At 61.5% G+C, this 27,960-nt stretch overlaps 1 protein-coding gene across 2 annotated transcripts; it reads right to left on the bottom strand.

Moving 5' to 3' along the window:
• Positions 1-442: 442 nt before the first annotated feature.
• On the bottom strand, positions 443-27,619 carry HIP1R (huntingtin interacting protein 1 related). 2 transcript variants are annotated; one of them, XM_021698485.2, is made up of 32 exons: positions 27,428-27,619; positions 14,284-14,347; positions 13,541-13,683; positions 13,222-13,278; positions 11,971-12,051; positions 11,495-11,571; positions 11,194-11,255; positions 9,320-9,460; positions 8,319-8,376; positions 8,145-8,220; positions 7,828-7,968; positions 7,655-7,716; positions 7,507-7,579; positions 7,238-7,421; positions 7,066-7,154; positions 6,854-6,970; positions 6,671-6,772; positions 6,192-6,386; positions 5,333-5,480; positions 5,096-5,182; positions 4,698-4,805; positions 4,410-4,546; positions 4,049-4,159; positions 3,679-3,737; positions 3,433-3,463; positions 3,291-3,353; positions 2,822-2,922; positions 2,596-2,701; positions 2,345-2,468; positions 2,199-2,260; positions 1,902-2,108; positions 443-1,656 (listed from the first exon to the last, which is right to left on the bottom strand). In XM_021698485.2, the coding sequence occupies exons 1-32, from the start codon at positions 27,518-27,520 to the stop codon at positions 1,609-1,611; spliced, it is 3,207 nt and encodes a 1,068-aa protein (XP_021554160.2). In that variant the 5' UTR covers positions 27,521-27,619; the 3' UTR covers positions 443-1,608. The 2 variants fall into 2 exon arrangements, with proteins under 2 accessions (XP_021554160.2, XP_021554161.2); XM_021698486.2 differs by lacking the exons at positions 443-1,656; positions 1,902-2,108; positions 2,199-2,260 and having other exon boundaries at positions 2,387-2,468; positions 2,808-2,922; positions 27,428-27,559.
• Between the last annotated feature and the right edge of the window lie 341 nt (positions 27,620-27,960).

Below are 27,960 nucleotides of genomic sequence, written 5' to 3'. Positions count from 1 at the left end.
TGGGGGCCTGCAGTCAGAGGCCGGTCAGGTTCAGTGGAGGGAGGCTGGGTGTGGCCGCGCCGGGGTCCGGGTCACCACCACTGAGCCCCACCAGGGGCCATTCTTAACTGCGAGGACTCCGTGGTCACTCCTCCCCTTCCCAAAGCAGTGTGGTTTGAGCGGGCTGGGGGAGCGGGGACAGGAACCCTGGGGGCTTGGGCAGAGTGCGGGGGCCAGGGTGGGAAGCTCTGAGCCATGACTCACCACACCGGCGTCCGTCCCAGGGCCTCAAGTCCCAAAGCTCCCAGGACACAGGCCAGGGCACTTCTCGGCAGAAGCAGCTCTAGCCAGCTCTTCTGTGGTTCCACGCGCTCCGTCCCCTGCAGAAGCTAAGTGGTCCCCTACCCCGTGTCGCACGTCCCGGCCCCGGAGAAATGAACAGCCCAGGCGCGGCCCCTCTGGCAACAGTCCAAGTGCATTTTATTGCCAATCTGACTCTTCCAACAAGGTACTACTAAGGGCAAAGCAGAAGAGCGGGTCCTTTTACTCCTCTCCAGACCGGGGTTGGGACCGGACCATCGTGGGATGGGGAAGTTCACGGGGCCCAAGCTGCTGCTCCTTTCCTCCCAACGCCTCCCTGGCGTCGGGCTGGGGGCTCCAGGAACACAGGTTCTTGCAAAGCCTCCAGATGGGGCCAGGCAGGCCAAGGGGGGAGTGGGGCTGCCGGGTGGCCCCCTCCCTGGGGGGGCACAAGGTGCCCTGGGCCTGGTGGAGGGCAGGCAGGCGTCCTAGTTCCCGGGCTTTTGGTGGCGGAGCTGGGGAGGGCTTTGGGAGGGCAGGCCGGACCGAGTGAGGGGAGGGTGGGGTGGAGAGGGGGTGGGCGATGGGAAACGCACAGCAGGGCCTCCAGGGCAGGAACAGTGAGCAGGGGCATGAAAACCAGGAAATAGGAGGGTCGCCCCAGATGGGAGCAGAGAGAGACTCTGGGAAGGACAGCAGGCCAGCACCTGTGCCCACCAGCTGGGGGCTCGGGCCGCTGCCCCCAGACTAAGGACACATCCTCTGTGCTCCCCTCACCGAGGCCTCAGAGGGAGGCCCAAGGAGCCCGGGCAGTACCCTGGCCCGCTCTAGAGCGGTCTGCTTGGCCTGAGACCAGCCCGGGCCCGTCTCCATGGAATCCGTGCCCCAAGAAGGCTACAACTAGGTGACATCTTGCCTATGACCCTGGCAGCCAGCAAGGACTGGTTTTTCAGACCTTGAGTTCAAAAGGCAGGAAGGTCCTGCCCAAACACCCTCTCCAGGGGCCCTGCTTCCCAGGGTGAATCCAAACTCATGAAGGAAAGCTCTAACTCAGATTACAAATGTTCCATGTATTTCCTGAAGGCCTGTGGGTCAGGCCTGCTACGTTCTGGCTGCTCTCACCAAGTGCCCGTTGCAGATAGACTCATGTCCAGGAGAACCGCCCCGATCCCTGATCCTTTGGGTTCAGCCAGAGCTGGGGGCCTCTGGGACACCGACCCTGGCCGTGGGGCTGGGGGCTGCACCCCTTGGAGGCTCCTGAGCCAAGTCGGGGCAGCCACACAAGGCCCAGGCCTGCTCACTAGCCTCCCCAGCAGACGCTCCAGGAGCCTAGTAGTTGACGAATTGAGCTGGGTAGACGCCATCCTTTTTGTCAAGCTGCAGGAGGCAAAGGGGAGGGGCTCAGGGGACATGGCCAGGCCCCCAGACACCCTACTTGGTCCCCTGCATCCTTCCCTGGAGCTAGCCTCCCAGCCTCCCTCCTCCCGTTGCCCACCATCCTCCCCGTTGCTGCCAGTCAGAGGTTCCTGACTTTCCCAAGGCCCTATGCCCTGCACACTGGGGTGCAGAGACAGGGACAGCACCCCCAGGACCCCTCCGGCCCCAGCACTGACGCCTGGCACCTGGTGGTCCTGCCGGGGGGCCACACTGGGCTTCTGGGCCAGAGGCGGCTTCTTGGAGGCCCCGCTGTGGGCGGCAGCGCGTGGTCGGCCAAGATCCTCCACACCGGGCGTCCCCACGGCCCCAGCCAGCATGTAGTGTTGCTTCCGCAGCATCCCCAGCCGCACGCGCTCGGCCTCCAGCGTCTTCTCCAGCTCCAGGACACGGACCTGCAGCCCCGCATGCCACTCAGGATGGCCTTATGACCTGGGCCGCCCACCCGCCCAGAGCTTGGCCCTCGAAGAGGAGCTGGTGCTCACCTGGGTCTCCATCTCCTCCTTCTTCAGCTTGATGAGGGACAGGCCCGAGAAGTCCATGGTGTCTGTGGCCAGAGCAGGGTGGGGGCGGGGGGGTGAGCGTCCGTGTGCCTGCCCCCACCCCAGCTGCTAGCAGGGCCCACACTCACCTCGTTCTTCGATCTGCTCCTGGCCGGACTTGGTGGAGGCCACCACGTTGGCGGCCATCTCGTTGACGCTGCGGGAGCACTCTTGGAGCCGGCTCAGGTGGGGGCTGCGCTTGTCCGCCTTCACCTGGGGCAGTGCGGGGCGGGTCAGGCTCAGCTCCCCCCCGCACGGGGGCTTCCCGCCGCACGGGGACCTATCGGCCACGGCCCAGAGTTGAGGCTGCGGCGAGAGGCCGCCACGCACCGAGCCTCACCTTGGAGGCTGCCACGAGCTGGGCCGTGCTGGCTGCGATCTCATGGGAGCAGACGATGAGCTCCTCGTACTTGCCCGTGTGCAGCACCACCCTGTCCGCCGACTCCCTGCGGACAGAGCCGGGCAGGGCCTGGGTCTCCAACCCCGTGGACCCCGGGCCACCCCACGCTCCCTCCCCAGACGCTGAGCACCACACGCCCTGCTGCCCCCCACCTGGGGCGACATACACCAGCTGCGTGGCTCCCCAGCCCACGGCCTTGGAGGCGGAGATGAGGCCTTCAGTCCACCTAGAATTCTTGGCATAGAACTCCTGCTGCGTGGCTGCCCCCTAGTGGCAACAGGAAGGCAGGGGGGACCAGTCAGTGATGTCACAGGTGGCAAGGGCTCCCCATGGGGTCCCTCTGCCTTCATGTCCGCCACGAGGGGACATCCAGGGGCTAGGGGGATGCAGGTGTGAATCCTGGGCACGTTGTGTGCATTCGGGGGGGAGGGGCGCTCATCACTGCACAAAGCAGGTAGCTCTTGCCCAGAGAGGCCCTGAGATCCACCGAAGCCAAGGGGGTTGTGGTCTGGGATGAAGAGGGCTCGGAGGTCACACGCCTCTCAGGAGCCCGGCCCTCGCTGGCCCAGCAGTGTGGCCCAGCGGTGTGGCCCAGCCTGGGACGCCCGGTCAGACCAGTGGGTGGCCCCACTCACCCTGCCGCTCTCCACGATTTCCTTCTGTAGGCTGGTAGATGTTGTCACCAAGAGCCGGATGGCCTGCCAAGACCAGAACACAGGTCACTCTTGGGCTGGCCTTCCCAGGTGCACGGTCCAGCCTAGGGTCCCAGCCACTCACCTTCATCAGATCTGTGCAGGAATTGAGGATCCTGAGGGGAGCAGATGGTGGGGGAGAGAGAAGAATCTTCACTGTGGCCCCAGGGAGTCTGCCCTCTGGTGAACGACTACTACCGGGCCTGGGGTGCTCAGTGGGGGGGGGCCGGGAGGGGGTGCCTACTGTTTCCAGGCCCTGCTGGAGAGCTAAGCAGGCAGGACAGCACACCCTGGACTCGGGGGGGCTAGGGGGGCCATGAGCGGGGCTCACCTTTCATTCACCTCCAGCTTCACCCCAGAGCTGGCATGGCGGGCCTGGTTCATCATGTCCTACACCAGTGACAGAGCTGTGAGCAGGCTGGGAGGAGAGCAGTGTGGGAGAAAGGGGGGTGCAGAGCTGGACCAGCCCCCCCCACAAACAGCCACTGAGCCAGGGAGGGGAAGAGGCTGGAGGGGGGCAGGGTGCGGCCAAGGCAGAAAAGCCAGGGCCACCTCCCCCCCCCCCAGCTGTGAGCTGGAGAGGCCGCCTAACCCCTGCGCAGGAGCAAGGGGTGCAGAGGTGGGCGGAGCCTGCATTCAGCCCAGCTCAGCCCCAAGGGCTCCTGCAGGACCTGAAAGAGCCCCTGCACCCCAAGCGTCACCTCGATCCTCCGCACAGCATCTTCGATGGCTGCAGATGTGGCCGCCATCTCCTTGTCCACCATGGCCCCAAGCTCCTCCTGACGCACATCCAGGCTCTTGGGCTTCAGCTCCTGGGGCAGAGGGCACAGGGGAGATGGGCGGACTCCCCCCAGGAGTCTGGGAGAGGCTGGGGCAGCAGCACTTGGGGGGGGGGGCACGCCGTCCCCGCCCTGTGTCCTCCAGCTGCCGGCTCTGCACACGAGGCCCCATTCAGCCCAAACTAAAGGGAGGTGCAGGGAAATTGAGGACCCAAGCCTCAGCCCGGTGTCATCACCCTTCCAGACCCCAGCCCACGCTCCGTGCCATGGCTGCGTCCCTCACCTGGCCCAGCTGCAGGATGCCCTGCAGGGGGATCCGCACCAGGCTGGGCTGGGCCTGGTGCAGAGTCTGCTGTTCTTGCAGCTGCCCCATGAGCTCCAGAGCGCGAGCCCCACACTCCCTGCAGGTGTCGACCAGGCCTGGGGGGAGAGGTCCGTCAGGGGGCTGGCGCTGGGGAGCCCTGGAAGCGGCCCCGCCGTGAGTCTGGCGCCAGGACCCGTGTGCAGGCCCCGACCTTCTGGGGGGTCCACTGTGGGCGCCGTGGGTGAGTCAAACCTGGGGCCCACTTACGGTCCGCAGGGTCGGTAGGGGCCAGATGGGAGGTGGCACCGCCGTTGACAATGGTGTCTGCAGCCAGGTAGGAGAACTGGGTCAGGGCTGCCACCAGCGCGGAGGCATCTGTAGGAAGGAGCAACAAAACCCTAACGCCACTGCCGCAGAGCAAGGACCAGGGCCTACAGCGGGCTGCTCGGGTCTTCTGCCCCAAAGCCCAGTGAGCACCAGGGCCCCCGTTTATGGATGACAAGAAGCAGGCTCGCAGCGGCCAAGGTCAAGTGGCTGGATGGCAGCCACATCTGAGTGACCCCAGGCCCACAGAGCGGGCAGGACTGGGCTCCTGGTGGGTGTGGTGGGGGGCACGGCCTCCCCAGTGGCAGGGGCAGCCATGGCCAGCCTGCCGCCACGCTTACCTGACCCGGAGACCAGGTACTGGGCATGGCCCTTCTCCAGGGCGCTCACGGCGTCCAGGGCGGCCTGGGCCCTGCTCACCAGGTAGTCTGCAAGCAGGGGAGAAGTGGTGAGGGGCGGAGCCTGCTTGGGACCCCATCGCCCTGCCGCGGGGTCTCTCAGGGTGGGCTGAGCACCCTACCAGGCGAGGAGGAAAGGAAAGGCCCAGACAACCCAAGTGCCCGCGCTGCGGCCCCCACCTGGGGAGCTGGTGCAGCGCAGGTGCAGGGGGTCGTCGAGCTTGGCCACGGCGTCCTGCAGGATGCGCTCGGCCTCGGCGGCTGTGCCCCGCAGCACCTCAAACTGCTGGTCCAGAAGCCTCTGCCGGAGCTCCTGTTCCTGAGACTCCTGGTGCGAGAGGGGAGAGGCAGCTTAGAAGTCCTGCCCCAAGGTGGGCGCCCGCTGGGACCCGCACCGCGGACAGAGGATGAGGAGGGCCGCCGCTCCACCCCAGGGCTGGGGCCGCTCCTCCGGGGAGCGGGGCGGACGGCTCAGCGACAGACACCCCAGTTAAAGAGCAGGCAAAGGATCGGAACAAACCTTTCTCCCAAGATACACAAAAGGCAACAAGCACACAAGATATTCAATATCGTTAACCCTTAGGGAAAGGCAAGGCAAAACCACCCGCTGGGGGGGGGGGGGGCAAAAATAAAAAACTGCAGAGAGCAGCACGCCCTGTCAGGGATGCAGGGACAGGGAAACCCGCACACGTTCCTGGCGGCATCACCAACAGCCAGAAAGTAAAAACAAGCCAAATACGCACGGACGGACGGACAGGCTGCGGTCTGTCCCCGTGGTGGGATATTAGTGTGCCCCGACGCACGGACGCGCCTATCCGTGTGCGTGTCTGGAATGGGTCATTCCAGAGACAGAGCGGGGGGAGCAGCCCGGGGGCCGCGGCCGTTGCAGGCGGGTGGGGACTAACGGCTCAGGGGGTGCAGAGTTTCCTTTCGGAGCGGTCAAAATGTTCTGGGAGTATGGGGCGGACGCACAACCGTGTGGACACCGGCCCGCGCCCTCGCCGGCAGTGCCACGTGAGGGGCCCCAGCCCGGCGTCACCTTGCCGGCTAGCTGCCCCCGCAGCTCGGCCCTCTCCTGGGAGCTGCGCTGCCGCTCGCAGCTCAGCGCCGCCTCCTTCTCGCGCACGAGGCCCTGGGCCGCCAGCAGGTCCGCGTCCCGCCGCTGCACCGCACTGCTCAGCGCCGCCTTCTCTGCACTCAGCGTGTCCAGTCTCGAGCTCAGCTCCGACCCGCTCTGCGAAGCCCCGGCCCATGAGCGGGGCTCCCCCCACCCCGGTTCCCCACCCACATGCGCGGACAACGCCCGAGGGCCCCGTTCTCCTCCTCACTCCCCCCGTGCATGGAGAACGTCCTGCGTCCCCCCGGGCGTGGGTCAGAGCTGCACCCCCCCCCCACTGCCAAGGGCCCCTCGGAGCCAAGCCAGTGGCATCGGGGCAGGGCCCCGTTCACGGGGGGGAGGAGGGCCCTAACCCCGTCCCGCTGGCTCCCGCGAGGCGGCCCCGCCAACACCCCCCGTACCTGCTCGGTGCGGGCCAGCGCCTCCTGCGCGCGCGCCAGCTCTCCGGCCTTGGCCTCCAGCTCCTTCCTGAGCTTCTCCAGCAGGTCACTCTGCTCCTCCAGCTGCGACAGGGCAGCGTGTCACGGGGGACGGGGGAGGGGGTAGGGCGCAGGGGGCGGGGCCTGGGCGCGCACGGGACGCACCTTCACCTCCGCCTCCCGTTTCACTTGCTCCATCTGGAAGACCAGCTGCTCCTTCACCCGCGCCACCTCCTCCTGGCTCTGCTGCGTCACCGTCAGCTGCTTGGCCGTGTCCGCGTTCTGCGCGGGCAGGGGACAGACAGACGCCCGCTCCAGCACCGCTGGGGGCCGCACGCAGCACTGCCCGTGACCAGCCCTGCCCGCGCCCCCCCTACCTTCCGGAGCAGCTCGGCGTGTGTGCCGATGAGCTCGCTGTGCTTCTCCTTGAGCTTGTGGTAGCGCGCCTCGACGGCGCTGGCCTTCTCTGCAGGGGACAGGAGACGCGGTGGTCCCCGCCGCCGCCCCCGCCCCCCCGGCCGCCGCCCCCGCCCGGCGCCGCTCCCGCACTCTCAGCCTCCTCGCGCAGGCCCTGGTTGCGCTCGCCTTCCCGCTGGGCGGCCTGCAGCTGGGCCAGCTCGTGCCGGAGCTGCTCGTTGTCCACCAGCGCCTTCTGCTTCTGCTTGCGCTGCTCCTCCAGCTCCGCCTCCAGCGCATTCACCTGGCCCTTCAGCTGCGACACGTAGCGCTGGGCCTGCGCAGCAGAGGGACGGCGTCGTGGGGGCGCTGCCCGCCTGGGGGGAAGGGGGTGCACCACACAGCCGGGCCCGCGCCCTCACCTCCAGCCTGATCTTCTCCAGCTCCGCGCGGAGTGTCTCCACCTCTCTCTTCAGGGTCTCGATCTGCACGTCCCTGGGGACAGACGGCCTTCAAGTTCCCTGCTGACCACAGCTTGGCCCCCACCGCGGGCAGCGCCCAGGCCCTCACCTATCATCCTTCAAGGAGCCATTGGGGGGTCCAAACGTCTGCTCGAAGAGGTCAGCCACCACCTGCCACACAGACACAGTGACCCACTGCCACCCCCCACCCCCGCGGCCTCCAGGCCAGGGGCAGAGGGACGCCCAGTTGCCCTACACCCGATGGGAAGAGGGGGACCTCACCGCTGGCTCCCCAGCCGGGGGCCCCGTGCTGATCTCGATGAGATTCTCCGGCTCCTCATCCTCAGGGGCCTCCTCGGGGATCACCACCACCGGCTTGATGTGTTCAGCCAGTGCCGAGGCCCGCAAGAAGTTGGGAGGTCCCTGGGGTCGGGGGGTGGGGGGTTTGGGGGGGGCAGTGAGCAATGTGCGGGAGCTGCTCCTGGAGGAAGCCCCCCTCAGTCATCCCCCGAGCCAGTGGGGCCCCCCCGCCAGGTACCCGGGGTCCTCCGAGCGCCCAGAGAGGGAACAAGGCTGCAGCCCAGGGGGACGATGGGTACCTCGGGCAGCCGGGGGATCTGGATGAGCCGCTTGAAGTAGAGCATGTCCGAGGCTCTGCGGAAGAAGTTTCTGAGGCTGCGGGAGCAGAGGACGGGAGGTCACGGGGGAGCCAGGCCCAGCCAGGCAGCCCCGGCTCACGAGGTCCCAGAGCCTCCTCCCTGACCGGGCCGTACCTGTGAAACTGCTCGTGGAACCGGTCCCTGTGGCCTTGCAGGGTGTCAGCTGGAAGACCTGAGGGAAGGACGTTTGACGGGACTTCCTCTCTGACCCCTGCTCCCGTGCCCACCCTGTTCCGCCACCTTCTAGAAACCGTCATAGAGGAGAATGAGGGGAGTGAGGGGAGTGAGGGGAGTGAGGGGAGGCCCCAGTGGGGGTTCAGCTCTCAATTTTGAGACGGAAGGGGCGCGTGACTTGACCATGGCAAACCTAACCTGGGTTTGCCCGCAGGTGCGCTGCGAAGTCGCTTCTGGACTCGAGCCCGGGCGGAGAGCATTCCAACAGCTCCCAACCCCCTCGGCCAGGGGTTCCCAGAGTGGGATGTGGGGACCAAGACCTCCTCAGAGGGTCCACACCAGGGCCAATCCCCTTGTGAACACGAAGGGGAGGAGGGGGACACGCTGTCGCGCCAGCCCGAAGGGCATGTAAGGCGCCCCAGCGGCTGAACGCAGACACCCGCTGCCCCCTCCGAGGCCGGGCTTTTGGGGGAAGCACCAACACAGAAACCTACGCCCCTCTCCTCGCTAAATCTTCGTGCTGGAAAACAGCAGTTTTCCGTCACAACTACGCTGTTATGTCCATGGGTAATGAATGTGTTACTGCTACATTTAATAGTAAGTATTGGGGCGCCTGGGTGGCTGTCGTTAGGCGTCCGCCTTCAGCTCGGGTCATGATCCCAGGGTCCTGGGATCGAGCCCCGCATCGGGCTCCCCGCTCCGAGGGAAGCCTGCTTCTCCCTCTCCCACGCCCCCTGCTTGTGTTCCCTCTCTCGCTGTGTCTCTGTCAAATAAATAAAATCTTTAAAAGAAAAAATTAGTTAAGTATTTCTAACACGTCTCGGTTTTCACCTGTGGTGTGGCAGACATCTAGTGACAGAAGCCGCCCGAACACAGCCCTCTGTGGTTCTGGCTGAACCCTGGGGGGCGGGGGGCTCCAGCGGGGGACCCGGGGGGCTTACAGGCGTGCAGCTTGAACATGAGCTTCACGGAATAGTGGTAGAGGTGGCTGCAGTCCTGGACGACCTGGATGAGGGGCGCCAGGCGGCACTGGCCCGAGGACATCTGGGACACAGCAATGGCCGTGTTGAGCTGCCGGAAAACTGCCAACAGAGGTGCAGGGAGGAGCGTGCGCGTGGGGAGCCGCGCAGCCTCGGGGACACACATGGTGGGAATGGTGGCGGAGTGCGGGCCCCACACCGTCACCTCGGGGCATCGTGAGAACCACCCCGGGGGGCGGCGGCCCGGTCCCTGCCGTGCCAGTCCCAGCCGGGCAGACGCCTCTGCCCCGGGTCCTTGGACCCCAACACGCTCTCCACTGCTAGGATAGGAGCCCTGGTGCTGTGGCTGCCCCAGACGGAGCCCCAGAGCACCCCCCCAAACTAGGGCCACAGCAGGGTCGGGCAAATAGAACACAGCTCGGCGTGGCCAGCATTTCCCCGACAGCGTCCACACAGCGCGCCCGAGCCCAGGGGATCGGGGGACAGGGGGGCTCAGACGGTCCTGTACCCATGGGCCTCAAGCTCACCCTAAAGCTCAGGGAAAGGAGGAGGCTCAAGGCTGTGCAGCCAAGTGCCTCATCGTACGGCCGTGGAGAGAGGGGTCAGCCACATGGCAGCCAGCTCAGGACTCCGTTCTGCAAACCCCAAGTGACCCCAAAACCTCACTTGCACCCGGGGTCAACCTCCCCTGTCCCAGACAGTCAAGCCTTTCATCACATCGGCCGAGCGGGAGGGAAAGGGACAAACACGAGGCTGCCCCCACTGCGATTAGCCTCTTCGTCAGGGCAGAGGGCAGACCACACACGACACAGAGGCCAGGACACTGTTCCAGGATGCCGGGCCCCAAGCCCTGGGGTCCTATGCTCACCTGGCCTAGGGCGGCAGGGATGGGGCGGGGCTGAGGAGGAAGAACCAGCGAAGGACAGTCCTTCACCTTTCTAAACCTTAACGTGTCACATCAAGTACGTGTTCCCGTAAAAACTGAAACACACATAAAATGCTATTTCGGGTTTTATACAAGGCAAAGCCATCCCTTTCTCCACTGAGGGGCATTGGGGACGGTTTCCAGTTAAAACAGCATGGCGGGGAACACCCTGGCACCCTCTCCCCAGGGAGAGGCCGGCCTGTGGACATTAGGGCACCCCTTCTTGCTGCTTCATCAAGACGTCAGTGTCCCCAGGGGCGGGTGCCTGCCTCGAGGTTTTCTCTACCTTCCGTCGGGGACGGCCGTGAGAGGCACGGCCCACCTCTGCCGCTCACCGGCTGGCAGCCACGCTCCCCAGCGGGACCTGGGCTCCCCTGGGTGCAGCTCTGAGTCCAGACCCCGCTCTAAGTCCCGATTTTCCCTTAAAAAGGCATTTGCTACTCATTCTCCTACAAAGAGCCTTGAGTCACCCAACAGGCCGTCCTGAAGCTGCCGCCCAGAACAATCACCTCTGTAGCCCCCTGAGATTTCCTGTCCAGCAGCGGCTGGGTCCCTGGGCCAGGAAGTCCGACATGACTCACAGGCCTTTTAACGGCAGGAAACAGGCAAGATGACCCAAACCAGCTCTCTCCTGGATGGGCTCTGCAGATGCCCAGGGGTGCCCGGCTCAGGAACCTGAGGCGACACTGGGCCCTGGACATACCCCCGGGGCCTGACAGCTGCAGGGGCAGTGACCACCTCTCCCCACGTCCTGGGGACTCCTGGGGGCCCCGTTACCCACTCCTGGCGGGAGGGGGTGTGGACACCCCGGGGTGCAGTTAGCTGGTGGGGCTAACTGGTCATCTGGCTGTGGGCCCTAAGGGATCACACTGGACTCGGGCAGGCCGGGCCTCCTCCTCGGTTGGCTTACCTGATTCAGAAAGCCTCAGCTCACAGTCCATGTAGTCAAACATCTCCACAGTGAGCTGGAAGCTATGAAGGGGAAGATGGGGGGCTGAGCAGAGGGGCGGGGGACTCGCCCCATGAGACCCCCCCCAGGTGGGAAGAGGGAGGAGCTCATCCACACACCTCTGCAGAGGGCAGCCATCCTTCAGCCCAAGATGCCCAATTCCAAATAAACCCCAGGCCTTTGATTCAGCCTCAGCTCCCTCAGGAACTGGACCCCTAGCCCCAGCCACCCACCAATGAGCACCCACATGCGTGGGACTCACATGTTGTTGACGTCGGTCCCAGCGGTCTTCTCTAGCACCTCGTCTGTCACCTCCAGGCCCGCGGGAAACTGGGGGTGCTACAATGAGGACACCCCAACTCAGCTGAGGCCCATGCTGGCCCCAGCCCAGAGCTGGTTCTGGCTTCCGAGGACAGGAGACAAGGCTGGAGAAGTCCCCATCTGCCCTGGGCACTGGCTGAGGGGGGCTGCGGGTGACCAGGGAGACCAGGAAGGGAAGAGGGGATGTCCAGCCAGGGCAGGAGACTGCCCAGAGCCAAGGGCAAGGCGGAGACCACCTCCAGCATCGGCGGGAAATGCCCCAAGGTGCGCAGGCTCTCAAAGTGCCCTGGGCACCCCATGTTTCCCCTCAGGTCAAGATCGGGACATGGGGGACCCCACCGCCCTGCTTCCCAGAACATCTCAGAGATGAAAGCCCAGGGCCCCTCCCTCCAGCCCCACAACTACCGAGGAAGCTACCTTGAGGTGGAAGGAGATTTTGGTCAGCAAGAGTTTGGTGTAAACGTTCACCAGCTGCCCGTAGCGGTCATGCAAATGTCCCTGCGGAGGGAGCCCAGAGTGAGGGCCTGCCGCCCCCAGAATGCACCCAAAACCCTACAGGGCCTGGCCACGCTCTGGGGCAAGAGAGCATGTGGAGGCGGGAAGGTGCAGGTGGCCAGCTGAGTGTCCTTCCTTCCCCCGCCACATGGACGGACGGACGGACGTGCACGCACGAATACCGCTCGGCCTGCCGAAGGACCTCCGCCAACCCTCCTCTTGGTCTCCAGCTCTTTGTTTAATTTTTAAAAATCTTACTCCTAGTCCTTCTTGCCAAAGAAACTCTTGTTGAGAAGAGGGCTCTCTGTCCAGGGCAGCAGGCCAGCTCTGAGCTGGGACACTTCATTAAAATGCTGCTGGCAGCCAGGGAGACACATTCTGCCGGGGGCATGTACACATCCTCCCAGCTGCCTCCCGGTCACCTCCCCACACCGTGGCCCCTGCGGTCACACCAGCTGGGCCGTGTGCAAACGGCAGCACGGGCACCGTTTTCTTTACCTCGAGGGACATGGTGGGACACGGCCCTTCGCGCCCCGCCCCGCCCGGGCCTCCCTCTGGTCAGTCCGCCCAGCCCGCCCAGTCCGCCCAGCCCACGAGGCCCCAGCAGTACTCCCAGAGGACAAATGCGGCCTGAGGGCCTCCCCCCAGCACCCCAGTTCCCTGAGGGTCTTGCAGTGGATCTTAGCATGCAAGCTCTTGGGACTTTCAAACTTCACTGTGGAGAAGAATCTTCTGGGGAGCTCTTTGAACCCAGTTTCCAATCCTGAGATTCTAAAGCAGCCAGTCTTTGGCGGGGGGCAAGGAGTCTGCACCTCACACGGGCTGTAACCGCCAGTCACACACCCAGACTCGGGCGTTGCCACGGTTCCCAACCCCTGGGGACTGCAGGGCTGGTGAGTGTCTGGAGCCGGAGGGCCACTACTCACGTGAAGCTCCCCGAGGCCTTAAAAGCAAGGCCGACATTTCCCTCATGGTGCTCATCTGCCCCCACTGCCCCCCCGGGAGCACCGTAACTTCTGCTCCAAGGGAAAGGAGGGAAAAGCCCACCTGCGGGGGGCACCCATTCGCTCGGCCCCGCGTGCGGGGGGACGGAACCCCGAGCAGGACCGAGGCGGGACTTTCTGGACGGCGCCCGGGCAAGGTGCTCGGCCCGTGCTCGCTCCCCGCACCTACCCAAAGATCCCCTATCTCCCGGATGTTGCTCCGATGGCGTTGGCAGTCATGCAGCACCTGCGGCACGAGGTAGACGAGGAGGAGGATGAAGCCAGCCCTGCCCGGGCAGGGCCCCGACACAGGGACGCCCCCCGCCACCCCCCGCCCCCATGCTAGCTGGCCTGCCAAGGGCGGGGAGGGACAGGCAGAAGTGGGGACCATCTCTCATTTCGAAGGGACCCTGCTCTGCCTCCCTGGGGTGCCGGCCTGCTCAGGCAGCAGTGGACGGAGGGCCCAGGAGGCCTGCCCCACCCAGTACCAGCGGACAGCAGCTACTCACATTCGGGTGTCCGTCTCGGAGCACCTTGTGCAGGACGTGGCAGAACTTCCAGCTGAGGATGGAGCTACTGGGAAGTGGCAGACCAATGGCGTAGGACCAGAAGGTGAAGGCGCCCTTCTCATGGTGAGTGCCCAGAATGATGCCTACCAGGGTCAAGGTCAAGTGCAGGAGGCAGAGACTCAAGTGTGAGGAAGGCTGGGGGGGCTCAGCGAGTGCAGCTCAGTGATGCAAGGGGAAGGCTAGGGGGCTCGGTGAGTGCAGCTCAGGGATGCAGGGGGAAGGCTGGGGGGCTCGGCGAGTGCAGCTCAGGGATGCAGCGGGAAGGCTGGCCCCTCACCCAAGGCCACCCAGCACCTTCTCCCAACATCCCTCTCCCTCCATGTCTGCCAGAGTTCGCCAAAAGCTATGGTTTTCTGCCAAGGTCAAGAAAATGAGCAAGGTCAAGCCTCAGGAATTTAACCAGGCCCAACAGCCTGAGATGATAAATGGTGTTCCCCAGATGGGATCTAGAATCTGAAAGGAGCAGAGCAAGGACGCCTCCTTAGGCCTCTGTCTCCGTAAGGGCAGACTTGACAAAGCTCTGGTGGCCGGCCACCTGCAGCGCCCCCTGCCCTCCAATTCACTTCCCACCAAGTCCATGGTCAGAGACCACGCAGGGCAGACCCACGTCCTCCTCACACTCTTCCCCCACTCCCCGCCCCCACCCAGAGGGACAAGGGCCACCTGGAGGCAAGGAAGGATACGCCGGGCATGCTTCTCCTTCACGGGGGCCTCCTGGGTGTTGATAGCTTTGCTGATGCTGATGGCCTGGGAGGGAAAAGAGGAGGCAGAGTTCAGAGACCCACCAGGCGGACTTCCCCAGAAGGCACACAGGACAGATTCTTCCTGCCAGTCAAAGGCAGGTGTAAAGATACAGAGGAAACAGCTATTTTTGCAACCTTAGCGAACCAGAGCAATGAAGATTTTTTTTTTTAATTAATTTATTTGAGAGAGAGCATGAGTGGGGGGAAGGTGCAGAGGGACAGGGAGAAGCAGGCTCCCCGCCAAGCAGGGAGCCCGACATGGGACTCAATCCCAGGACCCTGGGATCATGACCTGAGCCAAAGGCAGACGCTTAACCAACTGAGTCACCCAGGTGCCCCTGAAGACTTTTCTTTCACTTGATATGTGCAGCCCAAACTGAGCCAATAGCTGATGCCAAAAAGCCACTGGGAGCCTTCAGGGGGCTGGGAAGGAAGGACAGAAGCTGGCTGGCGGCTGCAGGAGGCCACCTCTGGTGGGACACCTGCATGTGTTTAGCTCACCCCGGGAGGTGAGTCCCCCACCCTGGCCCCAGTGTAGCCTCCATCCCATCTCTCCTGAGCCCTCATGACACTCCATGAAGACATGTGTCACCCCATGGAGAACCAGGGCATACCCAGGTCCTGCGGCCTGTCTGCCAAGCAGGCCACCTCCCTCCTGGGTGAGGACTCAATGCCCACCCTCCCTGAAGCAGAGGGCGATGGTGGCCCGACTGGGGGTGGCGGGAAGCAGGGGGGGGTCCACCTACCATGCTCACTGCTGCCACCTGGGCCCTGAGCAAGCAGCCAACTCACTGGTGGCAGAGGTCCTCACCCACCTCCGCCTGCCAGGATCTGGTCTCTTCCCGTCAGCTCAATGCTCTGCAGTCCCCAGCTTCCTGGATGGGGCTGCCCCCTCACCAAAGGTCCCCAGCCCTTACTGCCACCTCTGGCCCTACTCACCCAGGAACGAGCCGGCCCTGGGCTAACATGAGGATGAGTTTTATTTCTCCACCTGTGGGCAAGCAGACAAGCCTCGGTGCACCTGCCTGGTGCGGAGCTGGGACATCAGCGTGTGTGGATGGAGGGGAGCTGCCCATGCTGCTGGTGGGAGGGACGGGCAGGTCCCGGCCAATGCAGACACGACCCCAGCCCAGCCGATACTCCCGTCTCCCACGGGTCCTTCACCGGGGCCCACGCCAGCTTGCCCCCCACCCCAGGCTGTGCTAGGGCCTGTAATGGGCGGAGCAAGGGCTGGGGGTACCATGCACTCCTACCCTGCAGCCCAGGACCTGAGCCTGCAGATCAGCGCCTGGTCAACAGGACACACTTGTACGGTGGCCTGACTCAGGCAAGAATGGGAAGGGGACAGGGCAGAGGGAGCCCCAAGGGGCAGCCCTGGTGCTTGCTTTCCTCTTAGCGTGAAGGCCATCGTGCCCTCCGCCTCTGGCATCTATTCACGGTAACTGCCCAGCCTGGCAAGGAGGCGATTTCACTCATGAACAGGTCTACTATGAACGGACTTTGGGGTTACTTGGCAAGGCTGGGAGACTTCCACTGTCAATTAAAAAAAAGCAACCCCACGGGAGTGAAGGCAGTCCTCTCTGGGCAGACATGCAGCTTCAGAATGCTCCCCCCCCCACAGCCCACAGCGGCCCCACCATGGGGATATAGGAGTGCTGGGGGCTGCAGCAGACCCCACAGCGGGCCCCGCGGGGGCCACTCTCCTGGCGTCACACCCCACAGTCCAGAGACAAACCCAGACAGGCTCTGGCTTCTCTTATTCCCAAAGCCTCAGCGAGCCAGACCCGGGAGGCTCCCTCGGCCAACTGTTTGCCGACCCTCTGCCAGCACAGCCTCCCTGAGGCCTCAGCGCCCGCCTCTGTTCAAGAAGCATCACTGAGCAGCCGCGGGGAGAGTGGCCGAGCCCAGACCCTACTTGTCCCCGCCCCACGTAATAACCACGCCCCGCCTGGGCAGAGCTCCGTCCACAACAGTGGTGGGGACAGTGACGATCGCCAACTGCCATTTCCTGGGTGGTTACCCCGTGCCAGGCACAGGCAACATGCCCCCAGCCACAGCCCTAGAAAGTGGCCACGAGCCCGCCTTCCGGATGAGAAAACCAAGGTACAGAGAGGTTAGGTATCCTGTCCGTGCAGCTCCTAAGGGCCAAGCCCGGTCCAGCAGACTCTGCTGCAGTCAGCGCCCCAGGCACCTCCCCCCGCTGCAGGCACAGAGCTGGGAGGGGGCAGGCAGAGGGGGCCATGCCTCCCCCCTCTGAGCTGCCCGCTCACACGCCAGGTGTGTCCTGTCTCTGGTGGTGTGTAACTCCATCCCCCAGCTGCCCTGACACCTGAGCCGGCTCTTCTGACGACTGCCACTTGGCCCAGCCTGATCCGGAAGATTCTGGGCAAGAGCAGGGCCCAAGCTACACGTGCAGAACAGGCCCAGGAGACGGCTGTGGCTGCAGAGATGCGACCGGCAGGCAGAGTCCTGCAGCGAGTCCTGCAGCGGACCCCAGCGAGGGGCTTCGGTACTAACTGCTCGGCCTCCGGGAGGGGGTCTGCCGCTGCACAGAACAGACACGCCCTAAAGGAATGGGGGGCTAGGGCCCAGCAAGGGAGGGGAGTGGTGGGGAAGGCGCCTTTTCCTCTGAGCAGGGAGCGGTGCAAGCAGCCAGGGTTGAGCTGAAGGTGGGGCGCCTGGGGGAGGCCATCCCCCCCCCCCACCCCAGCCTTCCCTGCAGGTCACTAAGCATGGCCTCTACTTCATCACTGGTCCAAAGGTAGATGGAGCACCTGCTCACTGCTGGGCACCGGACCCTTCCCCACCACCCCTTCTGGGTCTCTGCTTCCCGGTCCCCTTCCTGCTGCCACCCTAGTGCAGTCCCCCCTGATGAACACTTCTCCGTGGACTCGGCGATGGCACCCCCTGACCCCAAGGTTTGCCTGTTCTGATCCATCCTACCCCAAATGTCAACCCTGTGAGGGAAGTGCTTTTGTGGCTCTGGTCGCTGCTGTCACCCCAGCCCCTAAATGGTGCCTGGCACATGGAGGGAGGGCCCCGGGGCCCCAGTGAGAGGTGGTGACTTGGGTCCACGGCAGGGTCTGCGCATCAGGCTCCCCACCCCCCCACCCCCGGCTGCCTGCTCCCTGTGCTGGCTGCAGGAACAGGGTCCCTCCCGGGGCGGGAACACGGCCCCGTTGTGTGCAGGACAGCAGATGTGCGGGTCGGGAAGCCTCATAAGGAGGCACAGTGCTCACACAGAGGGAGTCTGTGCACACTTCACAGGGCCTTGCTTTTCCTACCAGCACAGCAGCCAAGCCTCGTCCCAGGAGGGGATGTCAGGCCCCGGGGACGCCCTAGCCCGTCCTGAGTGAGCTGCAGGGGTGGGGAGAGCGTCGGGGTTCTGCTCCGTGGTGCTGGAATGAACCTACGCTGGGTGACTGTGCAGAGCTCGGCATCTAGAGTTTAGCCTCGAGGCAGCTCCGATGATGAGCAACACGGATTCCGTCCACATAGCACGGGGCCCTCAGAACAGGTCGACAGGTGGCTCGGCGGGGAGGGGGCTGAAGGATAAGGGGCAGGCAGAGGGGGGCCCAGCACCATCACGAGGGTGATTTCCAGCCTGCTGGACTGAAAAAAGGCTTCTTTCGGCCCTGGGACAGCCCCCCAGGCCAGAACTACCCCAGCAGCTCTGACAACAGCCCATTGAATCAGTCGCCATGGAGAGAAGCAGCCCTGCGTGGAATGGATTGAGGAGGGGCCTCAGTGTGTGGGTGGAAAACCCAGAGCTGAGAGAAGGTCCTGGGTGGGAGGAAGGACAGGTGGCGACCAGTCTGGGACTCGTCTGCTTATCGGACTCCCAGGGAAGAGGGGAGGCAGCTCCCACTGGACCTTCCAGGGGTTGGGAAGGGGGGCCAGGGGGCGGCTCCCCCCACTGCAGGACGGCAGGACAAGAATAATGGGGAGTGCCAGGGCAGCTGGGAGACCCCAGAAATGCCCAGGGGGACTTTGGTGGGAGCTGGACAGTCTGCAGAGACGGGTTTCCTAGACCGGCAAGTGTGAGACAGTCAACAGTTTCGTGGGCTTTCAGGCCACTGCTGCCCCTTCTGTGTTGGGAAAAGCCACACCCCAGGCCCTGGGCAGCCACCTCGCCGGCCTCCGAGAGTCTGCACTTTGTTCCCCCCGGGGCCTGGGTGGGGAGCGGCCCGACCCTCTGGAGGGCAGAGGTGGGTACAGCACTGGGGCTGGCCAGGCCCAAGGGATGGGAAGGCTCCAGCAGGCTCCAGCGACGCCATCGGACTCGGCGGCACCGGGAAGCTTCACACCCCAACAACGGCAAACTAGGCTCCATAACCTGATCGTAAAAGGATTTTTATCAAGTTCAGCCATGGGTCAAGCAGCGTGCTAAGCACTTGACTAGTATTAGCTCACTGAATCTCCGGTCTCCCTAGGAGGAGGCAGATGAGGAAATCGAGGCTCACGGAAAGTAATCACTTGCCCAAGGTCATAATGATGAAATGTTGACCAAGTGCCTGCTCCCTGCCAGGCACTGGTCTAAGTGCTTTGCATATTGACTCAATCCTCCTCCGCCGACAAGGACAGGGAAGCTGCAGGACCGGGCCCAGGCTGCACGGCTCTGGACACCGTCCTCTCAGCCGTCACTGGGTCCCGGAGGAGGGAGGCTGGGCCAAGGCAGCAGTGCATCAACAGACCTCCTTCTCTGCCCCGCCACGGGAACCCAGCGCCCCCGGGGCCGCTACCACTCAGGGAGGACCTGGCCCCACTCCAAGTCGGGAAGCACATTCTGGATCAGGGATCTGTTCAGACCTTGGGTAATAACAGCATCGGGGCGGCCCGCGGCTCCCCATTCCCGCAACCAAGGGCATCCGACTCTGGGCTCGGACCTTCATCTCGCTTACCCTGGCTCCCTCCCAGGGCAGCTTCTGTCCTGCAGCCAGGACAAGCGAAGCCCGAGGGGACCATCCAAGGCCCAGGCCGGACAGGGCCCCCAATAGCACCCGTCCCCAGATGAGGGACTAGCAGGGACGCACACCAGGAGGCCTCCCAGCAGGTGCTGATGCAGGAAAGAGGAGACCCGTGAGGCGGCCAGGCCCAGGTTGGAGCCACAGCAGGTGGTACCCGAGAGTCTGGGTGCCTGGTGTAGACTCCAGAAGCAGGGCCTCGGGGCGCAGACCTGGTCAGCGAAGCCGGATGACCGAGCCTAGAAGCTGCAGTCAGTAGCTGCCCATGGCAACACAGTCCCTGTCCCACTGGCTGTGGGCCTTCACAGAGGGCAAGGGGGGCCCTGGGAAGTTTGGGAAGAGCCACACAGGGAGGGCAGTGGGGGAGGCATGGGCATGAGGATAGAGCAAGAGTGTGGGCATCTCATGGAGCCACTGCTCCTTGGCCCAATGCTCACCAATATCCGTTCACTGTTCTGGAAACCCACAGCCCTTGGCAAGGAGCTAAGCGGCTGGAGATGATACAGCCCCGGCTGTCCTCTGGGAGACCAGATATTCAAAAAGACCCCTCTGCCAGGAGCCCCTGCGCCTGGGGACAAAGACAGGTCTTCTCACCTGTCCCATCAGGGATGCTACAGCTCCCCAGCCTGCAGACACCAGTCACCTCATCCCCGATCACTGGGGAGCCTTCGCTTCGGAAACTTCCCCTTTCCAGGCAAGGGCTTCCTCATGTGGGAAGCAGGAATGAAAAACCCCTGGTCCCTCTAGAATGCAAACATGCATGCAGCGCGTCCAAAACACCTCGCTTGGTTCCAGCCACACATTCCTCCCTTTTCTTCCTCATAGGGCAAGTCAGGTCCCACCTCCAGGCCCTGGCGCATCTCCCATGACCAAGCTCTGAACTGAAATGCTCCTTCCCGGAGGGTCTTCCCCAGCCACCCTCCTTGGAGGAGAGCATCCTCTGTTTACATCTCCCAGGATGTTTATGATCTGAAACCATCTTGTTTACCACTTATTCTCAGCTTCTACCTCTGACCCCCAAACAGATGTCCACGGTACAAGGGACCCTGTGAGTCTTCTGCTCCCTGCTGAATCTCCAATCCCCAAACCCGTGCCTGGCAGTCAATAAATCTTTATTGGATGAGTCAGAGTGAACACTTGAATGAACAAAAGCTCTTTCACATATATGTTCTAGTTAAATTCAAGGCAGTGAGTGTCTTTTTTTCCAGCTAATAATTTAGCCACTAGTTACGTAGTAAAAGCAGCTATAAAACATTTTCTATTCTGAAAATCAATCCTGAAATGAATCAGACTTAAGCCTTCTTGTCCTGTTATCACACTTAATAGAGGCACTCAACGGGGACAAAAATGTCCTTCAAAGAGCCGAAGCACAGGGACTGGGCAGAGAGGTGGGTAATTCTGCTTTAGTGTTTCCAAAGTGATGTGTGAAGGACAGAGACACCTCATTCAAAAGCGTTTGCCATCTCATAAGCACTGCTGAAAGCAAACACAGGATTTCTGTAGCTTAGGAGGTGCTGGGATGCGGTCACATGCAAAGCAGGGAGGTGCCCTGCAGCTTGGTCATTCGGCAGATGGCAAGTTGGTGGAGCAGTGCTGGTCCTACCCCGATCCCTCCCCATGCATATGCCCCAGTCCCCACTCAGTCTGGGCCCCACCATCATGCTGTTTATGCAAACTGGAGGGTCACGTCCACGCCTACACCCCTCCAGCAGCCAGGCAGGAGAGCGCCAGGGAAGGATCCTCCCTCTCACCGGGATGCAGCTAACACGGAGCAGCCTGACCCAAGGCCACTTCTCCCCAGGGCTCTGCAGGGGACACTTGAAGAGGAAGATGACGCAGCTCAGAGTCCCGCCTCCACAAGCTGCTTCTGAACAGACAGGGAGCCAGCCCGGGTGGTTTTGTTCCTCGGGCCCTGGTGATATCACTCCACAGACCTGTCTGTCCCACAAGCCAGGGGGCTGAGTCACCCCCCGAGGCAGGCGGACTATTGCAGTTCGAGAACTGTGTTTATTTCAACAAGAGGGGGAAAAAAAAAAATCCTGCCTGGACTGAACTTCTCTCCACTGGCTCAGTCTTCCCTGCAGTGGGTGCTGGCGGGGGCTGGTGGGGGGGGGGGGGGGGTCTCCTAGGCCTCGTCAGGTGGCCGTGTCAAAGAAGGGAGACCCGCTGGCCCCAAGGCATCCACGCAGTGAGTGTGTCCCCCGAGCCATGTGCTCCAAGGGGCTAGGACATAAGAGGAGCCAACAAGATCCCGCCTGAGGATCTTGGGGTTCAGTGAGTAGGACTCCGGGGCTCAGAGGGGGAAGCAATGCAAGCCTTTCTCCCATGTGCAAGCTTACAGCTGCCCACTTCTGCTGGACCGACTGCCACGTACAGGGACCCAGGGACACAGTGTCAATGTCATGAGAACTAGGGAAGTGGAGCAAGGCTTGGGCAGGGGGTAAGGGGTGGATGGCTTCACAAACGAGGTGATACCTGAGTCCACCTGGAAATCAAGTGAAGGGGAAGGGCATGGCCAACAGCGCAGCCCGGCTGGCAAAGGCAGCCCTACTCTTCAGGCCCAGTGTCTCAGGTTAGCAGACTGGGTTTCCCTGAGCCTCAGCCAAACAGGCCTGGACTCCAGAGTTTCCACTGAGAGCTGTGGGGAGAAGCAAACGAGCGCCCAGTTGGGTTTCATTCACAAATGGGCCCAGCCTGGGGCTGGCTGGGACGCTGGGGGGAGGGGAGGGGAGGGGAGGGGGTGTGTAACCTGCTGCCTTCCCCCAACCTGGGTGGGGGCATCCCTGGAAGCAGGGGCATCCCTGGAAGCAGGGGCCTGCAGTCTCCGAGAAGGGGGAGTGCTTCCAGGGCAGGAAGGGGTTGTCCCCCACTTTCCTTCCCCCCCGTCCCGTGCTGCAGATCTGCTTCTCTTCCAAACAGCCAAACTAGGGACACGGACAGAATCCAACAGGGACACAATTTCGATTTCTTTCAGTCCAACCTGCTTTTCTGTACACAACGAACCACTAGCACCCTGTGTTTCCTCTGTACCAGGCGGCCCCGCAAATCCTCACAGCCCCTCGGTGACGTGCGCACGATCTGCAGAGGAGTCTGGCTCTGACCTGTGCTGCCAGAGCACCCCTGTCCCCCTTACCCCTCTCGCATCTCCTTCATGCACACGGAAACTCCTGGAGAAGACAAGAGTGGTCTTTACCTTCCGGCGGCACAGCCCAGAGCACCAGACCAGCCATGCAATAAACGGTCCTCAGGAATGTGTCACGGGGGCAAATGTACACCGACAATGGGAAGGGAAGGACGAGCAGCCCCATCCCACCCCAACCTGGACCGACAGGTCACCTGACACCCAGAGAGCAGAGGGAGAATCCGGGGGATTCTGGCTGCCTGGGCATCACCAAATGGAGGGCATCCGGCGCCTTGGTGGGAAACGGCAGTGGCCACGGTGGAAAGGGCGCAGCTCACCACCCAGGACCCACCCCAGCTGACCTGGGCAAGGGAGCAGCTCACGGGCAGCTCTGGGCGGGGGCAGCATCCTAGGGCGGCTGTGAGCCTGGTTTCTCCTTTGCAGGAAGGCTTGGCTCACCTCTGTTCTCCAACCGGTCTGTACCAGTGCCAGGCACCGTGCCTGCACGCGGGGACCTCACAGCCCACCCCACGGCCATGGGGGGACGGGGGGTGGGTGAGCTCTGGCTGCCCACCACATGGTTTCGATCTCTTCCCAAACTCGGAGGCTAGGGGAAATTTTTTTGGTGAACATTTGTATGACGCCCAGAAAAGAGTTGGTGACTTGGGAGTGTTAGAACACCACAGCGTTTATAAGGAACAATGAAGACACAAAGGTGGGCATGTGTAAGTCCGGTCAGAGGAGACCCCACAGAGGGGGTGATGGGCGCAGGTGGGACAGGAAGTAAGGGCAAAAGGACCAGCATGTCAAATACGGGAGTCGGAAGGAATACTGCATACTCGGGAATGGCTCTCAAACCCAAACTCAAGGTCCCAAACACATGTTTGTGCTGTGGGCTGCCTTCAAGGAGACTCTAAAGAATTCTTGGCTAGGGGACTTAAACAACAAAACCAACCAACCAACCAACCAACCAACCAACGCCCGGGGCTTATCCAGGCCGAATCACTCCTCATCTCCAGCACCTTCACACTGACATTTGAAAGACACTCCCCAGTGGGGCTCCTGAGCACCTGAAGCATGTGAGCCCAAACAGATGCACTTTGTCAAACACACAATAGATATCGAAAAATAGGAAGAGAATGTAAAAGATCCCATTCATAATTTTTACAGTGATTACATATTGAAATAGTTACATTTGGGATACACTGGGTTCAATAAAATACACGATTAAGATGAATTCCACCTGTTTACTTTGCCATGTGGCTACAAGGAAATCTAAAATTACACGTGAGACGTGTATCCCGTTTCTACTGGACAGTATTGCTCTAACATGAGCCAAAACTGACAAGTCCTGAATGTCAAAAAAATGTTACTCTTTACAAGATTTCGATTCCCCGGAAGGGTGCTGAGGGGATGGGTCACTGACCTGGAAAACTGGACTTATGAACTGTTTTCTACCTGCTGTGCCCTTCTCACCCCTGCACGGTGTCCTCCCCAATGGAAAACCCCTAACACCTGGGTAGTCTCGCCTCTCCATTTAACGCCCACCCACTGGGCTTGGCTCACTGAACAGGGTGGCCCCTCTCCGTCCTGATCTGAAAAGAAGCTTGTGGGCTCGATTTCTAGATCTTGCAGAGGAAACCGAGCCAGAGAAGCACAAACACTCCTAGATAAGGAGAATGCAAGTCTGACATTTAGCATTTCCAAGACTCCTATCTGCTGAGTCCTCATCCATAATATGCCTCAAAGATGGATCTCCTCTCTAGTGGAAGTTCTGGAATAGTTCTCAAATGGTAAAGCTTTTTGCGGGGTGGGGAAGGAAGGGGGAGTGGCAGTTGGCTATCTGCAGAGCACCGGATCGTGCGTTTTGCATTCTGTGTATACTAGCAGCCCATGAGTGCTACAACACACCCCAAACTGAGCGCCTTCAAACAACACACATTTTGATCGTCTTACAGTTCCAGAGGTCAGAAGTCCAGGACGGGTCTTCTGGAGCTAGTAACGAGGTGTGAGCGGTGGTGCCCTTCTTTCTAGAAGCTCTACGGACAACTCCATTCCTTGCCTTCTCCAACGCCTACAGGATGCCCACCTTCCCTGGCGAGGGGCCCCTCTTTCCACCTCAAAGCCAGCAACAACCAGTTCCTCCTTGCAGACCACCCCTCGGACCTCCTCTCCTCCATCCCTCGCCCACATTTAAAGGCCCTGGTAATACACGGGCCCACCTGGCAAACCCAGGAGAATCAGCCCATTTTAAGGTCAGCTGATAGGCATTTTCTTACCAAGTACTACGATAAAGTCTTCCCAGGTTCCAGGAATTAGGATGTGGCCATCTTTGAGGGCCAGCCTGTCACACAGTGTTTCTCTATACCTCAAAGCGGCCATAGGGACCAGGTGGAATTAATCTGTTTTTACAGGTGAGGAAACAGATTCAGGAGTTAAGCAACTTGCCCAGGGGCACAGACTCCAGCACTCAGGTCCACCTGCCTGTAAGTGCTTCCCATGATGCACCATCTTTTTTCACAGCATGGCCAGTTTCGGGTTCAAAATGCAGATATGCTGTATTCTACGGTATTCCGTATTCAGAATGTTACAACAACGAAAAGTCAATACTACTGTGTCATCGTCATTTTGAAAAGGGCTTTTATCACCAAAAAGGCTCAAGTTGTGGGGAAGAGTGGACCAACTTTCCAGACGCTCCCTCTGGGATTGTACACACACTCACACCACGCAACAGTCACAAGGACTGGCTACACAAAGGAAGCGTGACTGGTCTCCCTGAACACTCCCGGCTCGGGTAGGGAATGGACCTTTGCAAAACGGGGTGTGGCCTGCCAAGAAAGCTAATGTTGGAAGCATTTTTCCTGCTCCAGATCCAGGAGCCAAGGAGAAAGGCGAGGCTGGCGGATGCCAATGACAAGTTCTAAGCAAGCCAAAGTGCTCCCCCGCAACACAGGGCACCGGGATCAACACGAAGACAGAAGCAGTGTATTCCGAAGGGAAGGTGGGTCCGTGAATTGGACGTGCTATTTTCTGTCCACAAGGAGACCTGTAAGTAGCAACCTCAGCTCTCGGGCTCCTTTCCACCAGTGGGGCCTCGCTGGCAGCTCACTAGATATTTCTGGAAGCGAGCTAATTAAATATTAAAGATGCACAAAATCTTTATCCTCCATCCCTCAATAAGTCACTCTGAAGACCAGCAAACCCAGACACTGAACCCAAACTCCATCTATCCAGAAAAAAAAAAAAAGGGTCAGGGAAGGGTAAATCCTATGAGATTCACCCATTACAAAGTTATTCATTATTAAGTAACCCTCTCAGCCCCTAAGAAAAACCCAACTAGAAAAAACAAACCAAAAAACCTGCTTGTTTACAAAACCGACCACTAAAATGTATGGATCTAGATCAGAGATTCTTTTTTTCACATTAAAGAAGGTTGCCCTTGATTTATAATAACTTAAAGAGTAAGATTAGTCAAACTGGATTTCATCTCTGTGACAGACCTTTTTATACCTCCTCAAAAGCATAGGGGGAAAAAATCTTAAAAATCAGTGAATAAAGCTTCTGACAACACCCAGATTCCCTCTGCCAGATAAATTTTCCTCTCCACCCTTGCACAAACTCCTGCCACAATTAATTATGTATTAATGCCTTTAAATTAAATGCTACATTTGTTTTGATGATGGGCTATCCGGGCTGAAAATAGCCCAGATGAGAAGGATCACAAGGATAAATTAATAATTTTCAGGTGGGTTGGTTCCACGCCTTGGCTTTCATAAAGCCTTGGTATCCCAAAATTTCATTATCGTTTTCACTGCTAACCGTAAGCACAAAGGTTAGAAGGTCCCCTTGAGTTTTCCTTATTTCAAAATGAAAGCTGTTGTAGACGGTGGTGTGTAGATAACTCGATTTGAAAGCAACTGCGGAAGTCACTGCTATGGGCAGGGACAGGTGGGAAGGAACTTGGTACAGCAACCAGCCACAAATGTCACCATAGGGCTTCAGACAGGGGCAGGAGGGGTCCTTTCAGCTTCCTTTATTTGTAAAGCAAAATTGTTCTGCTCTTTCAGTCTCGGTTGACTTACTCTGGCAAATAAACAAGCGTGCTCTCTCCTCCCCCAGGCATAAGAACACCTCACTATTTGTAAAATAAAAAGGAACAGAAAACCAGAAGCCCAGCAGCGACAGCGTTCTGTGTTCTCAGCAGGAACACATGTACCAATGCACACCCGCGCCATTGCTGAATTTTGAAAATAACCTTTCCCAGGATAGGCGCGAGGGACGCGCAGGAAGGGAGCCCTAGGAAGTTTCTGTCTGTCAGGCGCCCGTATTTAATAAGGGGGTGTGAACCTATTTGTATGTGGGCCAGCGCTCAGGCAAACAAGTCTGGCTACATACGTGAAACTTCTCGCCCAGCATATAATAAGATATTGTGCGGCCCTGGAAAACAGCTCAGGCGAAGAGGAAACTGGGAGTTTCCTCCAAGGAAACGCTCTGCTTCCCTGAGGTGGGAGCATTTTCACACGGCCTGGCAGAAGGTGGCAGGAGCCGGTCTGCCGGAGCCGGGGAGGGGCGGCACGGCCAGGGCAGAGAAATGCAGGCAGACCCCGCCGGGAGGCGCACCTAGGCCCGGGCACACCTGACCCCACCTGGCTCACCGCCGCATCCTCCCCCGCCCCGCAGCCGGTCGCCCCCCGGCCACCTCGGCCCCCTCCACCCGGGTCGCCCGCCACCTCGCTCCCAAGCCACTTGCTTCCCCCCCAGGCCCCGGGACCCCGCCACCTCAGTCCCCCGGCGGCCTCTCTCGGCCCCGTCGCCGGCGCGCGCTTCCGGTTCACCTGTGCGCGGGGCGGCTCGGGGGGGCGGAGGCCCCGGCACAAGGTGGCCGGGGGCGGCCCGAGCCCGGGAGCTGCAGAGGCGCGCACCGGCCAGGCCCCGGGGGGCACGTGCTAGGGGACCGGGGAGAGGGCGCCCCCCGCCCGCCCGAGGCCCCGCCGCTCGCCTGGGTCTTGTCGAACTGCTCGCGCTCGGCCTCCAGGCTGTGGCCCGGCCTGCGGCTCAGCACCCGCGCCGGCACGCTCTTGATGCTGTTCATCCTGCCGCCGCCGCCGCCGCCGCCGCCGCCGCCCGCGCTCCCAGCCCGGCCCGGCGCGACTGAGCGTCACGGACGCCCGCCCCAGCCTAGGCACGGCGAGGCCGCCGCAGGGCGCCCGGCCGCCCCGCCCCTGCTCCCGCCCCTGCTCCGGTCCCTGCCCCTGCGCGCGGGGGGCGCGGGCCTCCCCCTCGCTCGCCCCGCCCCCGGGACCGCCCCTCGCTGGGCGGAGCCCTGGCTAAGGGCCCCAGCCCCTCCACACCTCCGCCTACCCCCCTGGGCCGAGGCCCTTTGCCCACATCCTCCACCCGGACTCACTAAGTCCTGTCTACACCAGAGCAGGATCTGGCTAACTGGAGAAAACTTGGCCTCAATGAATCTGACCAATGAAATCACAACTAGACATTTTTTTTCCTTTTTTAGTCTTAATTTATGTGTGAAAA

This window comes from Neomonachus schauinslandi, chromosome 14, assembly GCF_002201575.2.
Source record: "Neomonachus schauinslandi chromosome 14, ASM220157v2, whole genome shotgun sequence".
NCBI lineage: Eukaryota > Metazoa > Chordata > Mammalia > Carnivora > Phocidae > Neomonachus > Neomonachus schauinslandi.
Note: the sequence above shows the minus strand (reverse complement) of the source record. Positions and strands in the feature narration are given on the sequence as shown.

Bases quoted from the DNA above. Each gene is read 5' to 3' on its own strand.
- HIP1R (XM_021698485.2), bottom strand. From the start codon at position 27,520: ATGAACAGCATCAAGAGCGTGCCGGCGCGGGTGCTGAGCCGCAGGCCG. The intron at 3,354-3,432 runs GTGAGTGGCTGG...TGGTCTTGGCAG, and splicing joins CCTGCACAGATCTGATGAAG to GCCATCCGGCTCTTGGTGAC. The intron at 2,469-2,595 runs GTGAGGCTCGGT...GCACTGCCCCAG, and splicing joins AGCTCGTGGCAGCCTCCAAG to GTGAAGGCGGACAAGCGCAG.